The sequence below is a fragment of the Prosopis cineraria genome, unplaced genomic scaffold, assembly GCF_029017545.1.
Source record: "Prosopis cineraria cultivar Desert tree isolate PC_DT_omini unplaced genomic scaffold, ASM2901754v1 PC13, whole genome shotgun sequence".
In the NCBI taxonomy this organism is placed as follows: domain Eukaryota; kingdom Viridiplantae; phylum Streptophyta; class Magnoliopsida; order Fabales; family Fabaceae; genus Prosopis; species Prosopis cineraria.
This window is the reverse complement of record NW_026555344.1, coordinates 25603861-25620099: the sequence shown is the minus strand read 5'-3', so window position 1 is coordinate 25620099 and position 16239 is coordinate 25603861. Positions and strand designations below refer to the sequence as shown.

General features: G+C 34.9%; 1 protein-coding gene and 1 long non-coding RNA gene across 2 annotated transcripts; both read left to right on the top strand.

Annotated features, from left to right (window-relative positions):
• Positions 1 to 1496: 1496 nt before the first annotated feature.
• LOC129291241 (glutamate--tRNA ligase, chloroplastic/mitochondrial-like) lies at positions 1497 to 15923 on the top strand. Its single transcript, XM_054928507.1, has 14 exons — positions 1497 to 1637; positions 1748 to 2016; positions 2095 to 2213; positions 2375 to 2496; positions 3829 to 4008; positions 4418 to 4536; positions 4915 to 4963; positions 7310 to 7411; positions 7558 to 7660; positions 7752 to 7815; positions 8127 to 8241; positions 8397 to 8497; positions 8689 to 8845; positions 15476 to 15923. The coding sequence occupies exons 2-14, from the start codon at positions 1754 to 1756 to the stop codon at positions 15695 to 15697; spliced, it is 1716 nt and encodes a 571-aa protein (XP_054784482.1). The 5' UTR covers positions 1497 to 1637; positions 1748 to 1753; the 3' UTR covers positions 15698 to 15923.
• On the top strand, positions 8856 to 11241 carry LOC129291242 (uncharacterized). The gene is made up of 2 exons (XR_008588654.1): positions 8856 to 10704; positions 11009 to 11241. It is a non-coding gene; the product is annotated as an uncharacterized LOC129291242 (long non-coding RNA).
• Positions 15924 to 16239: the final 316 nt, after the last annotated feature.

Below are 16239 nucleotides of genomic sequence, written 5' to 3'. Positions count from 1 at the left end.
AATTATTATTAATAGAAGCATCTTTGAAAAAAAAGGCAATAATTACATTTTGAAAAACTAAAAATACTTTACATTTTTAAATATCTAACTCCTCAAAAAATGCTTTATATTTTTAAATGGAGGGAATAATATGTTTGAGTTAGCTATAATTATGTTTTTCAATTTTAAGATGAAATGGAGTGAAAGAGTGAGAAGAGATGAGAAAGATGGGAATAATTATGTAAAAATGTTATTTATATAAAACCATTATATTCTCAACCCCCAAATTAGGGTAGGAAAAATTGGATTAGGATGGCTAAAGATGACTTGAAAAGTCATTCCAAGCCATTTCACTCATTTTTTAAAACATTATCCCAGATAATGATATAAAACTTTTAACCATTCTATTCTATTTCATTCTATCCCAAAAACCTCCCAAACAATACCTTAGTAGCCAGTCAAAATGATTGATTGAAATGATATTTTGTTTTTTTTATATGGGTAAGAAATAATATCAATCCGTTATAATTTACTTATAATTTAAGAGATTTAATTAATATTAATTTTTTTTATTAAGGTCCTTTTATCTAATCTTTTGGATCATTTTTCTATAATTTTTTATGTCATTTTTTATAATTTTTTAGATCATTTAACAGTCAAATTAATGGACAATTAATATAGGAAAAATATTGCTCTTTAAAAAAATATATTTAAGGAGAACATTGCAGCTTTTCATTCCAAAAAAAAAAAAGGAGTAAATTTTAAATCTTTAATCCTTTTTAGGTTGCATTCTTCACGGCGCACTCCATTTTTCTCTTATTGTTAAAGCCTGCTATTAATCTTGTTTGGTAAAATGTTATCAAAGTTAATTGTGGACTTTAAAAAAATGAGGTCATTTATAATTAGAAATGAGAAACGAGTGATCCTAATTTTTATGGACTTAGCTTTTAATAGCTTAAAAAAAATTATCATTTTCTGAACCCAACTTTTTTAAAAGGGATCAAGGCTAGACTGATAAGTTTGTTTTTTTTAATTTTTAAAAATTATAATTTTCAATTATAATAATTTATAATTTTTTAAATATAAGTTATAATATTCAAAAATAAAAATAAATAATATAAATTTTTATATTAAAGTTTAAACAAATATTCTAAAATTTAAATTCTATTTAAAAAATTTAAAAAATATTTTATTTTTTAGGATTAAAAGTAAAACGAGTTTAAAAAATGGCTTGAGCCTTTTTTTTATGGTTTATTAAGATCAGATTTTAAAGCTCACTTTTTTTTTAAATACTACTTTTTTAATCCAAACCTTTAAAAAACAGGTTTAAATGGGCATTTTATTGGGCTCTATTTTTATTTTCGACTCTATATATAATTATCCTAAAGTTGAGTTAGTATGTTTTAGCATTTATACATTTCTAATCTGCAAAAATATCATTAAAAATAAATTTTTTAAGCGAATTGAGTATTAAGCAGCAATAGCAATAATATTAATAATAATATTTGTCTAGCAAGCTTGCATAGTTGCATTCTTCCCCGGGTGATTCCACCGATTTCCATTTTCCTCTTATCGTTTTAGCCCTCGGTCTGTTCAGATAGTGCAAGCTTCAACATCCCGCGCCCCTTCTCGCGGTATAGAACGCCGTTGTCTAGCAGGTTGGTTGGTCTTTTGCCATTACATGAATTCTGATTATGTTCTTTTGAATCTCGTTCTTTCTCTCATGGCTATCATCAATGTTTGATTTGGTCCTGTTTCTGCACATCAGCGGAGCATGCGCATGGCGATCTTGGGAGGATCACCATGGACAAAGATAAGGGCTTTTCCCTTTGAGATTGCGCCTCCGATTCTCCATCAGTCTAATCTCTTTTACAGGCGAAGAGTCATCCACTTCCGAAGGAGCTTTTCAGTCTCTGCCTTTTCTGTTCCTGAGCAGAGAGCCGAAGGAGCAGTTCGCGTTCGATTTGCACCTTCACCTACTGGGAACCTTCATGTTGGTGGGGCGCGAACAGCCTTGTTTAATTACTTGTTTGCTAGGTTGGATTTAGTGTCGGTTTTTTCCCCCCCTCTTTTTCCTCTTTTTCCTTTCCCCACATTGTTCTGATGTGTTTTCAGGTCCAAAGGCGGGAAGTTTGTTTTGAGAATTGAAGATACTGACTTGGAGAGGTCTACAAAGGAGTCTGAGGAAGCCATGTTGAAAGATCTTTCTTGGCTTGGTCTTGATTGGGATGAAGGTATATGCTGCAATACATAGTTCACTCTTAATTTGGAATGTACCAGTTCCTGGATCTACTTGAGTTCGTATCATGTTTGGTATCTCTCTTAGTAGAACTCCCCCCTCTCAAAGCTCTCTTAGTGGACATTTATTCATAATTCTAGGATGTGAACCTTTCAGGTCCTGGTGTTGGTGGAGATTATGGACCATATAGGCAGTCTGAGAGGAATTCTTTGTACAAACATTATGCTGATAAACTTTTGCAGTCTGGTGATGTCTTTCGCTGCTTCTGCTCTAATGAGGTATTCGACTTCTAGCTGCGAATCTTTTTTCATGGCAATGCTGAACTTTTTCTTGTCACATTTTATGTGGTTGTGTTTCAAAATATCTGTTTAGTGCACTTTGACTTGTTGGATTTAACTTAAACAAGTGATTAACAATGGACTTTCAGAAATATCATTAGATTTCAGTTGATTCCCCATTTTTTTTTATAAAATAATAAAATTTATGAGAAGGATGATTTTCATTAATAAATAAACTATATGTATAGTTACAAGTATCATCAAAGTATAAAATTATTGCAGCCATTTCATTACTATGGTAGTAAACAGACATAGAAGAATCTGATATTTTACCTGTAAATCCAAGGGATCGAGTATATGTTTCAAAATTATGAAGTCAAGCTTGTGGAGCTTGCTTGAAGCCATAAGGAGTTTCTTGGATCTTGCAAACACAACGAGCAAACTTCCAATGAATAACTCCTTGTAAGAATTCGGTGAAGAAAAAACATTCTTCAAGTTTGGCTTCCAAAGAACCTATTTGTATGGTAATCTAAGAGAAGAATTTTTATTGCTGGGGGGTTTTTGACTTCAGGAGACTGGAGAGTACATTTGGATGCCATGTTGAGAGAAGGCTTGAGCAATAAAGTGAGCTTTATATCAATCTGAGGAAGAATGTTGTTGGGTGAAGAAATCAAAGCAATAAGGAGATTCATTTCTTGGGGGGTGGGTGTTTCTTTTACACCAAGTGATTTCAATTGAGAGGTGTTTCTTGAAGTGGCTATCACTAAGGAGAGTCAAATTTCAAATCAAGGAATTATTTTGCATAATTATCAATATTTTGGGACTTGGGGAAGAATTATGAGTTGGTTCAGAAGAGTTGTAATGTTGGTAAATATTTAGGTTTGCAAACTTGATTTAGGTGTTTGAGAAGAAACTGATTGGCAAACAGATGAGGAGGGTGAAGAAATTGGAGTTTGATTAATATTTGAAATCATGACATGTTGGATGATGCATAGTTAGATGAGTAAAGATAAGGGGATATTTTGAGATTTGACCAAGTATCTTGTTGATTGACTTTATGACAATTGTTTTCTATATTAACCCAAACACACCTTTTGCTTCCATGAACATGGTTGTAATATCAGTTGATTTATAAAGTTGATTTATAACTTTCTGGTGAAAGCAGGTTTCTTGTTTGCTTTTAAGCACCAACTGGTAATTGAGATGATAGTAAGGGATTTTGAAGCCATGGCTTAGAAGTTTGCTATTTTTGTATTCTGCAATTTGTTGATGCTTGATTGCTTGATTGCAATTGCCCCATGAATACTTCTTGATTTATGTTGATCTTATCAGGAATTAGAAAAAATGAAGGAGATTGCTAAACTACAGCAACTGCCTCCGGTATACACTGGTAAATGGGCCAGTGCAAGTGACGAGGAAGTGCAAGAAGAGCTGGAAAAGGGGATCCCTTACACATACCGATTTCGTGTTCCAAAAGGAAGTTTAAAAATTAATGATCTCATCAGAGGTGAAGTGAGTTTTGTCATCCATTTTTCATCATTGTCTACTTATTAGTTCCGTTAAACTAAATGCCAAATTCTATGCTTGTGTTGATGAATTATGGATTGCCAACTTTAAAACAGGCAAATGATAACACTTATTGGTGCATCTGATTTGTGTGGTTGCTGATTTTTTCCTTTTGTATTTTGATATTGGTATGCCCCATTGCATAATTTTCCATAATACTTTATCTTATATTTTGCACGTTTTTCCCCTAGAAGTGAGGTTTCAGACTGTCTTAAAAATTGGATTCTCATACATGAAAAAAAGTGCTAGTCTTTACTGTTGTGTAGACAAATTATGATAGAAAGAGAAGGACAAATTTCTGACATGTCTATTAGTAGAACTCTGACTAGGTATTAACTTTGGTAGTGTCTTGAAGGTTAGTTGGAATTTGGATACCCTTGGAGATTTTGTGATCATGAGAAGCAACGGTCAGCCTGTTTACAATTTTTGTGTAACGGTGGATGATGCAACCATGGCTATTTCCCACGTTATCAGGTAGTTATTTTAATTTGACTAAATCACATTTTAGTGCCTGAAAAATATCACTGATTAGAATGTCCTGAGTAGAGAGTAGTTTATAGTTTAGTCCCCAATTTTATTTATTTGGAATCAATACAGTCCATTGTTAGATCAAAAAAGGACTATGCTGCACCAAAATCAAGAAAATTGAGGAATCAACTGTGCATTATATATATATATTAGGGGAAACTTAGGACTGAGACTTTTTAGGGATCAAATTAAGAATTTAATCTGAAAATTTCTTAGTCAATTATTTTTTGTTATCCCTGATATGTTTCAGCTATCAATGGCAATTCCATTTTTCAATATGATTATTTGATCGCTGTTAATTCCATGAAACTTTTGAGAATGCAGGGCGGAGGAACATTTACCAAACACACTGAGGCAGGCGTTAATATACAAGGCAAGTACACGCCCTATAGTTGTTCTTTCATAGAAGATATTTTGTCTAAAATTTTACATATTCTGCAATGTTTTCTTTCTGAAATATTTAGCCAACCCCAGATTAAATGAGGTTAATTGGTATATTTCTTTTGAATACGAAAAGGCTAGATCCACATATATAGGTAAGTCTTTGATCCAAGTTCTATTAGAGGGAACTAAGCAAGTATCTCATTCAATAGCTCTCACGACCGGGAGAATCTCTGCAAATAGAACTCTGATTAATCAAAAGTGAGTCTGTACATCATAACTACCACCTTCAGATACATAGACAATAAAAATATAACTATCCCTCCAAATAACATCCTACTATTAAGTGCCAACATGATCTAGGAATAACTGTAACCTCATTCTCCATGTTGCAGCTCTGTGCTCTCCGCTCCCTCATGCTGCAACTCTCTCCCTGCTGAAGTGGAGGTTGACAAGGAATATGTTCTAACGTGATACTCCTAGAATAAGTAAGCAATGGACGCCTATCAGGTTGATAGACTACACATAAATCATGAGAAAGTAGAATGTCTCCAAACAGTCACTTTGGTTTTATTCTTAGACTAAGCTTAAATTTTTGGTTTTATAAAAAAAGAATTGTAACTATAAAATATTTAAATTTAACACAAACAACAGAGGGCGTATTCAGTATCTGTTCTTGAGAAAACTTTTTTGTTACTGAAAACCCAAAAGTTTTATTGAGCCCAGTTGTGCTTGCCCCAAATCAATTCAAAATATTTAATTATTTGGGCTGTAACCCAAAATCTGATCAAATGTTTTTTTTATTGTTACTTTCTTTAAAAAAAGCAGTCTTTTGTTTTATTTATTTACTTTTTTCTGGATGACAGTGGAACTTACAGATGGATAAGAAAGATACATATGAAGAGATTTGGCATTCTCAAAATAAAACAAGTTTGGGATAGAAACAAGTTAAATTGAAAAAGAAAGTAACATACAGCTAAAACGCTCAGCATATCCAATAGGAACACTGCCCATAGAGACTGCTTTAGTCGATTGCTTCAGTGAAGCTGCAAATAGAAACCCTTGTCCAGAGGTCATACAATGGAGCACTTCGAAAAAATAAGCATCCCCAGCTCTAGCCATACATTACAAATTCATGAACTGCTTATTGCCACAAGGTTCCTCCATCCTTTTTACTCCCTGTGTAAGGAGAAACTGGTCTAAGTCCTGTAAACATAACCAGTTCTCACCAAGAATGCCGAACAACTTAATTCCACAAGAAAACGGCCAGTTGACACTGTTGAATGAGCTGCAGTGCACTATGCACGACTATTATACTTGGGTTCACAAATTGCAATATGCCATTTATGTTAATTATTGACTATTGATTGCTGTTGTCCAATTAAAAAATTTGTCTTTTGGTGTGGCTTTTAAATTTTGAGAGGGTTTTTTTTTTTAAATTGGAACACCATCATAGGAGAAGGGATAATGAAATGAAAGCAAGATTTACTAGAATATACACTGGCAAAATCTAAATTCAAAATTCTTAAATTGGGTATGCTGTGGAGAGGCAAAAATATTTCTAATTTATTCATAACAGGGACAATGAAATGAAAGCAAGATTTACTAGAATATACACCAGCAAAATCTGAAGTCAAAATTCTTAAATTGGTTACACTGTCAAGAGGCAAAAATATTTCTAATTTATTCATAACTCTTCCTGTAAGATGGCTTGCAAACTGATAGTTGCCAAAAAACAAGAAATCCTGCATTAAACAGAACCAAAATACATACTCCCTCTGCCTCATTTACTGAGATTTTTTTTTTGATAAAATTGCAAATACCAATAAAGTCAATCAAATTTAGTTTGGAATCTTAATTTGTCCCAAAAAAAATATAAACTTTCAAAACTACCATTTATTTGGTATGGGAGAGAGAAGAAATATATTTAAGGAGTGAAATAATGAGGGGTAATTTTGGAATGAGCTCAATTAGCAAATCATAATTTTTGTCAAAGCATATTATATTTTGGGACATCAAATCACTCCAAGAAACATCTTATAAAATAGGGTGGAGGGAGTATATAATTAACACAGAAGGCACTGTAGATTTATTGTTTTACCCTATTTGCATGCAATTTTTAGAATAAACTTTACGCCCCACACAGATTAAGCCTAGTTAAACAGAAATAATAAACTGCAGCATCATACAAAGATATCTTTTTTTTGTTTTTTTTTTAAATAAAACAGCACACAGCTTTAGACGCCAAAATATTAGAAATGGTGGAAGGTCCTAGCATTAGAATAACATGTGAAATTAACCGGGGTGTAATTTATTTGTGCATGAATGATTTTTGCAGGCACTAGGATTCAGCATGCCTCACTTTGCACATGTCTCTCTTATTCTAGCTCCTGATCGTAGTAAATTATCAAAACGACATGGTGCAACATCAGTCGGTCAGGTGTGTTGATCATTTCCATATTTTATATGCATTCAATTATTTGTGAGGTCTCTGTTGATTGGTTTCCTTAATTTTCTTAGTTTATTCTCCAAAAGCTTCTTCTATGATATGGATTATGTTTGTGAAAATCTAATATCTGCTCACAGTTCAGGGAGATGGGATACCTACCTCAAGCAATGGTGAATTACTTGGCCTTGTTAGGTTGGGGTGATGGAACGGAAGATGAATTTTTCACCATCGAGAAACTTGGTTAGTGAATTGTTTGAATTATACTCATGTATTAGTTGTACTAAACTACTGCTCAAACAATTTATTACTTGGGATTGATTTCATGTGTCAGTTGAAAAATTCACAATTGAGCGTGTTAACAAAAGTGGTGCTATATTTGATTCCACTAAGTTAAGGTAATTGCCTTTTTTCCTACTGGATGGGGTTTTAAATCTTGTTCCCTTTAATTTCTTATTATACACTAATTTGTATTTTGTGCCATCCATATTTCCATCATTTATTCCTGATGATGTCATGAGGATCTAGGTTGAATGCCATTTAAGTGTGATACTCATATGTTTTGAGTTTTGGATTCTGGGGAAATATATGATTCTACCATTCATTTTCACTTAACTCTTTATTGGCAACCTCAAACAACAAATTAACTAATTGTCTTCTAATTTTTCGTTGTATTCTTATGTGTATGGATATAATCTTTCAAAAACAGATGGATGAATGGTCAGCATTTAAGAGCCATTCCATCTGAAGAGTTGACTAATCTAATTGGAGAGCGCTGGAAGGCTTCAGGAATACTAGCTCTATCTGCAGGGCCCTTCATTGATGTGAGACTCTTTACTTGACTGGTTCATTTTCCGTTATAGATAGCATGAGCTTTTTTTCATTTTGAGGAATACTATATTCAGTTTAGTGCACCGAAGGCATGTCATTACTCCAAATGGCTGACCAACATGATATTGGTTACATGTTTAACTTACAGGAAGCGGTCCAGCTACTCAAGGATGGAATTGATTTGATAGTTGATGCAGACGAAGCACTTAATAACTTGCTATCTTTTCCCTTGCATTCTACTTTACAGAGGTGAAGTCTATATTCTTTTCAGGGAATCTTTTGTCTTTTTCTGTTTGTCATTAACCTCAACCTCTGATAAAATAACCAAGATTGGTTACGCACTTGTCAATTTTTGGCTGTGCCACCCATAAGTGCTTTGACTGTTAAGCTCATTGCAGTTTGTAGCAAGGTTACCTCATCCTTTTACATATGGCCTGCAGTGATGAAGCTAAATCTATCTTAGAAGATAAGCTTTCTGAATTTTCAGCCAACCTCTTGGCTGCCTATGATAGTGGTGAAGTCATGGCCGCACTTGAAGAAGGTCATGCTGGCTGGCAGAAGTGGGTGAAGGGTTTTGGCAAATCACTTGAACGCAAGGTGAGCTAAATTATATATCCACGTGTCACTGAAATGTTTTTAATAATGTCTGTTTTGCAGTATTCTTACTTAAATTAAAAGATATAAAAACTGTGAAATAGGATAAATTAGAGATTAATTATTATTTATTTCTCCTGATTTATAGGGATGTATTAGCCAAGAACATGGGGGGTAAATAAGGGATTTGATCTGATTTTATTTTTTCCCTTTATAACTGATACATGTACACTGTATATATTACACATATTGCTATGAGATACTTGACTATTTTGATCCAAAAAGCCTACATGGTATCAAAGCCAGATTTTGCCTGGCACCTGTAAGCTAGTTATTGTAGACACGTTTGAAGCGCAAAATGGGATTAGCCTTGATTGTAATAGGGACTTGTGTGTACCACACCGTTTGAAGCCTGAAAATTGGGCTGGCCCTAAAAAAAAAAACAATGGAACTTGGTGTTTGGGGCGTTTTTGATATGTAAAGCTTGTGGACTCATACTTGAGGGGGAGATTGTTAGGGTTATCTTATTCAAATGTGAATGGACATAAGACGATGTGGGAAGTCTCACATCGGATAAAGTTGGACTTATTAACTAATATATAATAAAGAGGAAGGATCCATAAACTTGACCCTTGAGGTTTTGAGTTAAGATACGACGTCTTTCCATTGTTCTTGCCTTTCTCTCCTCTTTTCCTGTTCCTAAGCAGTCGCTCCTCATTCCTAGCAAGTGGCATCAGAGCTCAGCAATTCTAACCTGGATGACTTAGAACGCAACGCTCAACGTGAGGAAAGAGCAAAGTCTAGCAACCCCAAAACCTCTTCTATAGGTCTCGGCGCTGAGATTCCTCCATTGCACACCCAAGGTGGAGCTCCCCACGGGTTGAGCTTTGCCATCGATAGGTCTTCTGTTCTGATTGTGTCCGAAAAGTTCAATGGGCAAAATTACCATGAATGGGCCTAGGTGATTAAACTCGCTGTCACAGGTTGTGGTGTGTTAGGCTTCATCACCGGTACCTTTATTGCTCTAGACAGGTCTAACGTTAAGGTCATGTTGAAGTGGGAGACTGAAAATGCGATGGTGGCTTCATGGTTGATCATAGCCATGCCCTCACAAGTTCAATGCTCATTTATGTTCTTACCGATGGTGAAAGATGTCTAGGATGTTGTTTGAGAATCATATTCGGATGGTGAGGATGGTGCTAGAATATATGATCTGAAGACAAGAAGTTCGCAGATCAAACAAGGTGATCGTGATCTCACAGAGTTCTGGTTGGAACTCGTTGCAATGTGGCAGGAGATTGATCTCAACATAGAAGAGAAGTGGTGTTATCCTTGTGATGCTGCAAGGTACAAAAAACATGTTGAGGATGAGTGGGTGTTTCAATTTTTGGCTGGTCTTCATTAGTCATTAGATGATGTTCGCAGCAGAATCTTAGCTCGCTCTCCATTACCCTTAACTCGTGATGCCTTTATTGAAGTTCGTAGAGAAGCTTCTTGTCGAAAGGTGATGCTTAATGACTCTCCTTTAGTTTCTTCTTCCTCTGAATCTTCTACTTTGGCAAGTAAAAGTCTTGATGATGGATTGAAGTAGACAAAAGGGAAGGTGTCATGTGATCACTATAAGAAAGCTGGAAATGCAAAGCACAAGTGTTGGGATCTCCTTGGGAAGCCTACTGACTGGAAACCATGCACAGGAAAGGCATGTGGGTACCAAGCTACTCCTGACAATACCTCAGACAAACCTAGTTCTATGGCCACTATCGATGGAGACCAATTAACTAAGCTCTTAGAGATGTTAAATAATCTACAATGATCAAAAGCTTCATCTTAGACTATACATAATGCTTCTGTGGCTAAGTAAGGTAATAGTAATTATGCTTTGAATGTATCTTTTCATAAATCCCAATGGATTGTTGATTTTGGTGCCTTAGATCATATGACTGCGAACTCCACTTTGTTCCCATCTTATTTTCCATGCAGTGGGCGTGAAAAAATTGTTACTACTAATGGAACTTCTGCTATTGCTGGAAAGGGAAGCATAAATTTTTACAATTACATTCAAATACTTCATGTTCCATATCTAGCTTGTAACTTATTGTCTATCAGCAAATTGAATGAGCAAGCCCATTGTAGTGCTCATTTTTTTCTACCCATTGCATTTTTCAGGATTTATCATTGGGGACGATGATTGGCAGTACTAAAGAATGTGACAGGCTCTTCTACCTTGATGAATCAACCATGATTAATCTTTGGTCTCGAATTCGGTGCAATCTTGTGTCCACTTCTGAGAATAATGATATTTTGTTATGGCATAAAAGAATGGGTCATCCCAATGTCCAGAATTTGAGTCATTTGTTTCCTCAATTTTCATCAAATAAAATTTCTAGTTTTCATTGCAACACTTGTGAATTGGCAAAACATCACCTTTCTTCTTTTTCGCGCTTTGATTGCAAAGCATCTAAACCATTTTCGATTATTCATAGTGATGTTTGAGGCCCTTTGCGTATTTCGAACCGAACTCAAGCTAAATGGTTCGTTACCTTTATAGATGATCATAGTTGTGCATGTTAGGTATATTTACTCAAAGAAAAATTTGAAGTGACCTCCATATTTATTGAATTCTATAGCATGATTTTCAATCAGTTTCACCCCTCAATACAAATTCTTCAATCCGATAATGGCACTGAATACCTAAACAAAAATGAGTGATTTTTTGAAAGCAAGAGGCATAGTTCATAAAATATCTTGTGCAAATAGCCCTCAACAAAATGGAATTTCCGAGCGGAAAAATAAACACTTACTTAAAGTTGCCCATGCCTTTGTTTACTACTTAGATGCCAAATTTTTTTTTGGGGTGATGCTATTCTAACTGCCACCTATCTTATCAACCATATGCCAAGCAAGGTCTTATCCTACATAACCCCTCCCATTATGAATATTTGGGTGTTTAGCCTTTGTTCATCTTAAATCCACATCCAAACTTGAACCTAGGGCTGTAAAATGTATGTTTATTAGATACTCTTTCTCTCAAAAAGGTTATAAATGTTTTGTCCCTTTTTCCAAACGTCTCTTTGTTAGTCATGATGTCACCTCCAAAAATGAGTCCTTCTATACTACTACTTCAATTCAGGGGGAGAACTGGAATGAATTTCACTCTCTTGTTCCCATTCTTTCATCTTTCCTTGAACCTGTGTCTATTTTGTTCATTCCAAAAGCAAAAGAAAATGCAGGTGTAGAGGACGAGGACATAAGTGCCCCAGAGAAAGAGCTCAAAGTATACAAACAAAGGGCGATGTAAGGGACTACACCTCTCATATTGAAGGCAGGCCCTTATTTAGACTCGGTGAAAGATTCTGCAAAGGGAAATGAGAATATCACGAAAATTGTAGATGATGATGTAGGGGAGAATTCAATTGCATTAGAAAGTGATTTGAACATGCCCATTACCCTCAAGAAGAAACCCCCAGTTTGTACACAACACGCAATTCAGAAACATGTGACATATGAAGCTTTATCTCCTGGTGATAAGAACTTAGAATAGTAGGGATTAGGAAGAGTAATCTACTAAGTTAGCTAGAGCAAGGATCTCACTCTAAATAACTTAACAGCCAAGTAGAAGAATCACCAGAGGAGTCACGGGTTTATTTCTTCATTCTTATCCTATTGTGTATGGGAGCTAGGATATTTAAAATAAAAGAGTGCAACTAAGTGATTCAAATAATGCAAGATACTAGCCTAAAAATTAGGAACTACTATGTAGGAACCTCCCTAACAACCTTGAGGTCCTATTATTTGGCAACTAATTCTTAAAACAGAATAACAATTCAAATAACAATTAAAATAACAGCAATAATTAATTTAAATCAGATAAATCCCTTAAAGCATGCATGACAGCATCAGTTTCAACTATCTTCCTCTTCTTTCTACGATGATAAGTTATTAGAGGTCTCCTCAACTGACTTGGATCCTTATCACCTGAGTATTAAGCCTTCATTGCAAAACATTGATAAGGTCGGTATCTTGAATAACATCCAAGAAGCCTTGAAATCCCCAGGATGGAGAGAAGCTGTCTTGGAGGAAATGAAAGCACTGGAAGAAAATGGGAGGTGGGAAGTTGTGAATAAACCAACGAACAAGAAGCTTGTGAGTTGTAAGTGGGTGTTCACCTTAAAGTACAATGCAGATGGGAATCTCGAAAAATTGAAGGCTCGATTGGTGGCTAGGGGATTCACACAGATATATGGTATCAACTATCAGGAAACCTTTGCACCTATGGCCATTAGGGTGCTGTTATTTATAGCAGCAACTCTTGATTGGCCATTACACCAGCTGGACATTAAGAATGCTTTTTTAAATGGAGATTTGAAAGAGGAAGTTTATATGACCTTGTCACTTAGCTTTGATAAAGGAAAAGGTGATAACGTATGTAGGCTAAAGAAATCCTTGTATGGGTTCAAACAGTGGCCTAAAGCGTGGTTTGATAGGTTCTCACAAGTCCTAAAGTCTCAGGGCTACAAACAAGCACTATCAGATCACGCCATGTTTGTCAAATTGGAGAGAGGTAAGAGATGTATTCTCATTGTGTATATTGATGATATAATTATCTTTGGTGAGCACAGTGAGGAAATAATGAAAATCAAGATTGGACTAAGTAAAGAATTCAAGGTCAAGGACCTTAAAGTTAAAATACGTCTTAGGAATGAAAGTTGCAAAATCAAAGAAGGGAATATATGTATCTCAAAGAAAATACATACTTGATCTCTTAAAAGAGACAAGAATGTTAGGGTGTAAACCTGTTGAAAGACCTATTTTGTTCCAAAGAAGAGGCAGGCATCTAGAACAACAGAATAACACTCCGATGAAGAAACTGAACTAGTTGAAGAAGATGAGGAGAAAGAGAAACCAGCTGATGAAGAGAGATATCAGAGGCTGGTACGAAAACTTATCTACCTCTCCCACACGACCTGATATAGCTTTCATAGTGAGTTTAGCTAGTCAGTATATGTGTGAGCCAAAGGACAAACACATGGACATGACATACAGGATCCTAAGTTATTTAAAGGGCACCCTTGGTAAGGGCTTGTTGTTCCAAAAACAAGAATGGAGAACCATAGAAGTATGCACTAATGCTAATTGGGGTGGACATCATTCAAATAGAAGATCTACTTTTGGTTATTCTTCATTTGTGTGGGGAAATCTAGTTACTTGAAAGAGTTAGAAGCAAAGAGTTGTCTCCAAAAGTAGTGCTGAATTTGAGTTAAGGGCTTTAGCTCAAGGTATAATGGAAGAAATATGATTAAAGAGGGTGCTAGAAGAAATCCATGTCAGGTTAGACCTACCACTGAAATTGTACTATGACAACAAGGCTGCCATAATTATGGGTTTAAACTCAGTATAGCATGAGAGTTCAAAACATGTAGAGATTGATAGACATTTTATCAAGGAGAAGGTACATGGGATTATTTGTTTGACTTTCCTCCTAACAAACTTTCAAACAGTAGATATGTTGACCAAGGGGTTACATAAACCCGCATTTGAGAATTGTATGAGTAAGTTGGACATGATTAGCATCTATGATTCAACTTAAGGGGAAGTGTGAAATAGGATAAATTAGAGATTAATTATTATTTATTACTCCTCATTCATAGGGATGTAATTAGCCAAGAATATGGGGGGGTAAATAAGGGATTTGATCTGATTTTATTTTTTTTCCTTTATAACTGATACATGTACACTGTATATATTACGCATATTGCTATGAGATACTCGACTATTCTGATCCAAAAAGCCTACAAAAACATCTTTTTCAATGCCCCTCATTTCATTATCTACTTAAGCTTCTTTGGAAACATGATATGTGCACTTCTAACATCTACCAACCTTTGCTAATGCTCTTTTTAGTCCTATTTATAAGACATTTTTAATCAAATCATTCTGATTGAGAAGGTTAAAATTAGTTCAGAGTCCTGATTTAAAAAAAAAATTATAGAAATCCCAAATTACCCTTGATTAAATTTAATAACCTTACCTTTAAATATTAAAGTCAAACATGCCATCTAAATGAACTTATTGGATATGTGGGAATTTTTGAAAACAACTCATTAATGCTTCTTCATCAAGTTTTATAAGGTGTCTTATATTAAAGACCAAGCAAATAATTAAGGATTAGATGGAGTAACTTTTAAAAGGTTACTGCTAAGTGCTCTCTCCATCCCACTTTATAAGACAATTTTAGGCAAAATTATACATACCAATAAAGCTTATTAAATACATTTTGTAACTTTATTTTTTCCGAAACAAAAATATAAATTCCAAAAAATACCCTTCATCTAATGAAACATTAGAGGGAGAGTATATGGTTGAAGGATAATATTGGAAAAGGATATTTAATGAAATCTTATTTTTGTCAAATTGTCTTGTATTTTGGGACACCAAATCACCTTCAAAATTGTCTTAAGTGGGATGGAGGTAGTATTAACTATTAACTAGTAACTATTGCATTTTATAATTTTATAATCCTAGTTACCGTTACAGTAATTATCATGTTTAATTACAACAGTAGAAAGTGTGAAAGAAATACAAGGGAGGTCACGAGCAAGTATAAATGAAATTATGTTCATTTGCAATTTTCAGGGAAAATCTCTTTTCATGCCTCTCCGACTCTTATTGACCGGAAAACTTCATGGACCAGACATGGGGGCTAGCATAATATTGCTCCATAAAGCAGGAGTGACTGGTATTGTGGCTCCAGAAGTTGGATTCGTTACACTGGATGAAAGATTTAAAATGCTCCGACAGATTAACTGGGAAACATTATCAAAAGATCAGTCTCTGAAAGAGACGGCATCGGTTTGAAACTAAGAATTCACATTCTGGGATTTATTTAGATGTGCAAGATTCTACAATTTTGTTCACTCCTCTGTTGTACCGTTTGTTCTGCAGGAGCTGTCCATTTATGTTACCAACTTGTATAATTGCGATTGCGTTTGCGACCTGAATAAAATATTTGATCTATTTTTTAGTGAAGAGGCAATTGATTTGTTTGGCTGGAAGAGTGATTCTTCTGGTCAGGCATTCGTCATGGTTGCAATTTGTTCTAATGAAATTACAAAGTGTTCGGTTGGAGTTGTTGACAATTTAAATTGTTGATTTGTCTTTTCCCGTGTGTTATTTTAGGTTTTGATTTAGATTGATTCGATCGGTAATGTGATCCTCTTTGAAAGCATTTTTGAAACCTCTGATTAAACTGGGGATATGACAAGCATTTGCACAAAGTCAAACAGTCTAAGAATGCTCAGAAGCAAGCTTTGATATCAAATTGATGCACAAATTCAAATGGAGGGAGAGAAATAGAAACATAGAGGGAGAGCAGAGGAAAGGAGGGAGAGACAGAATGA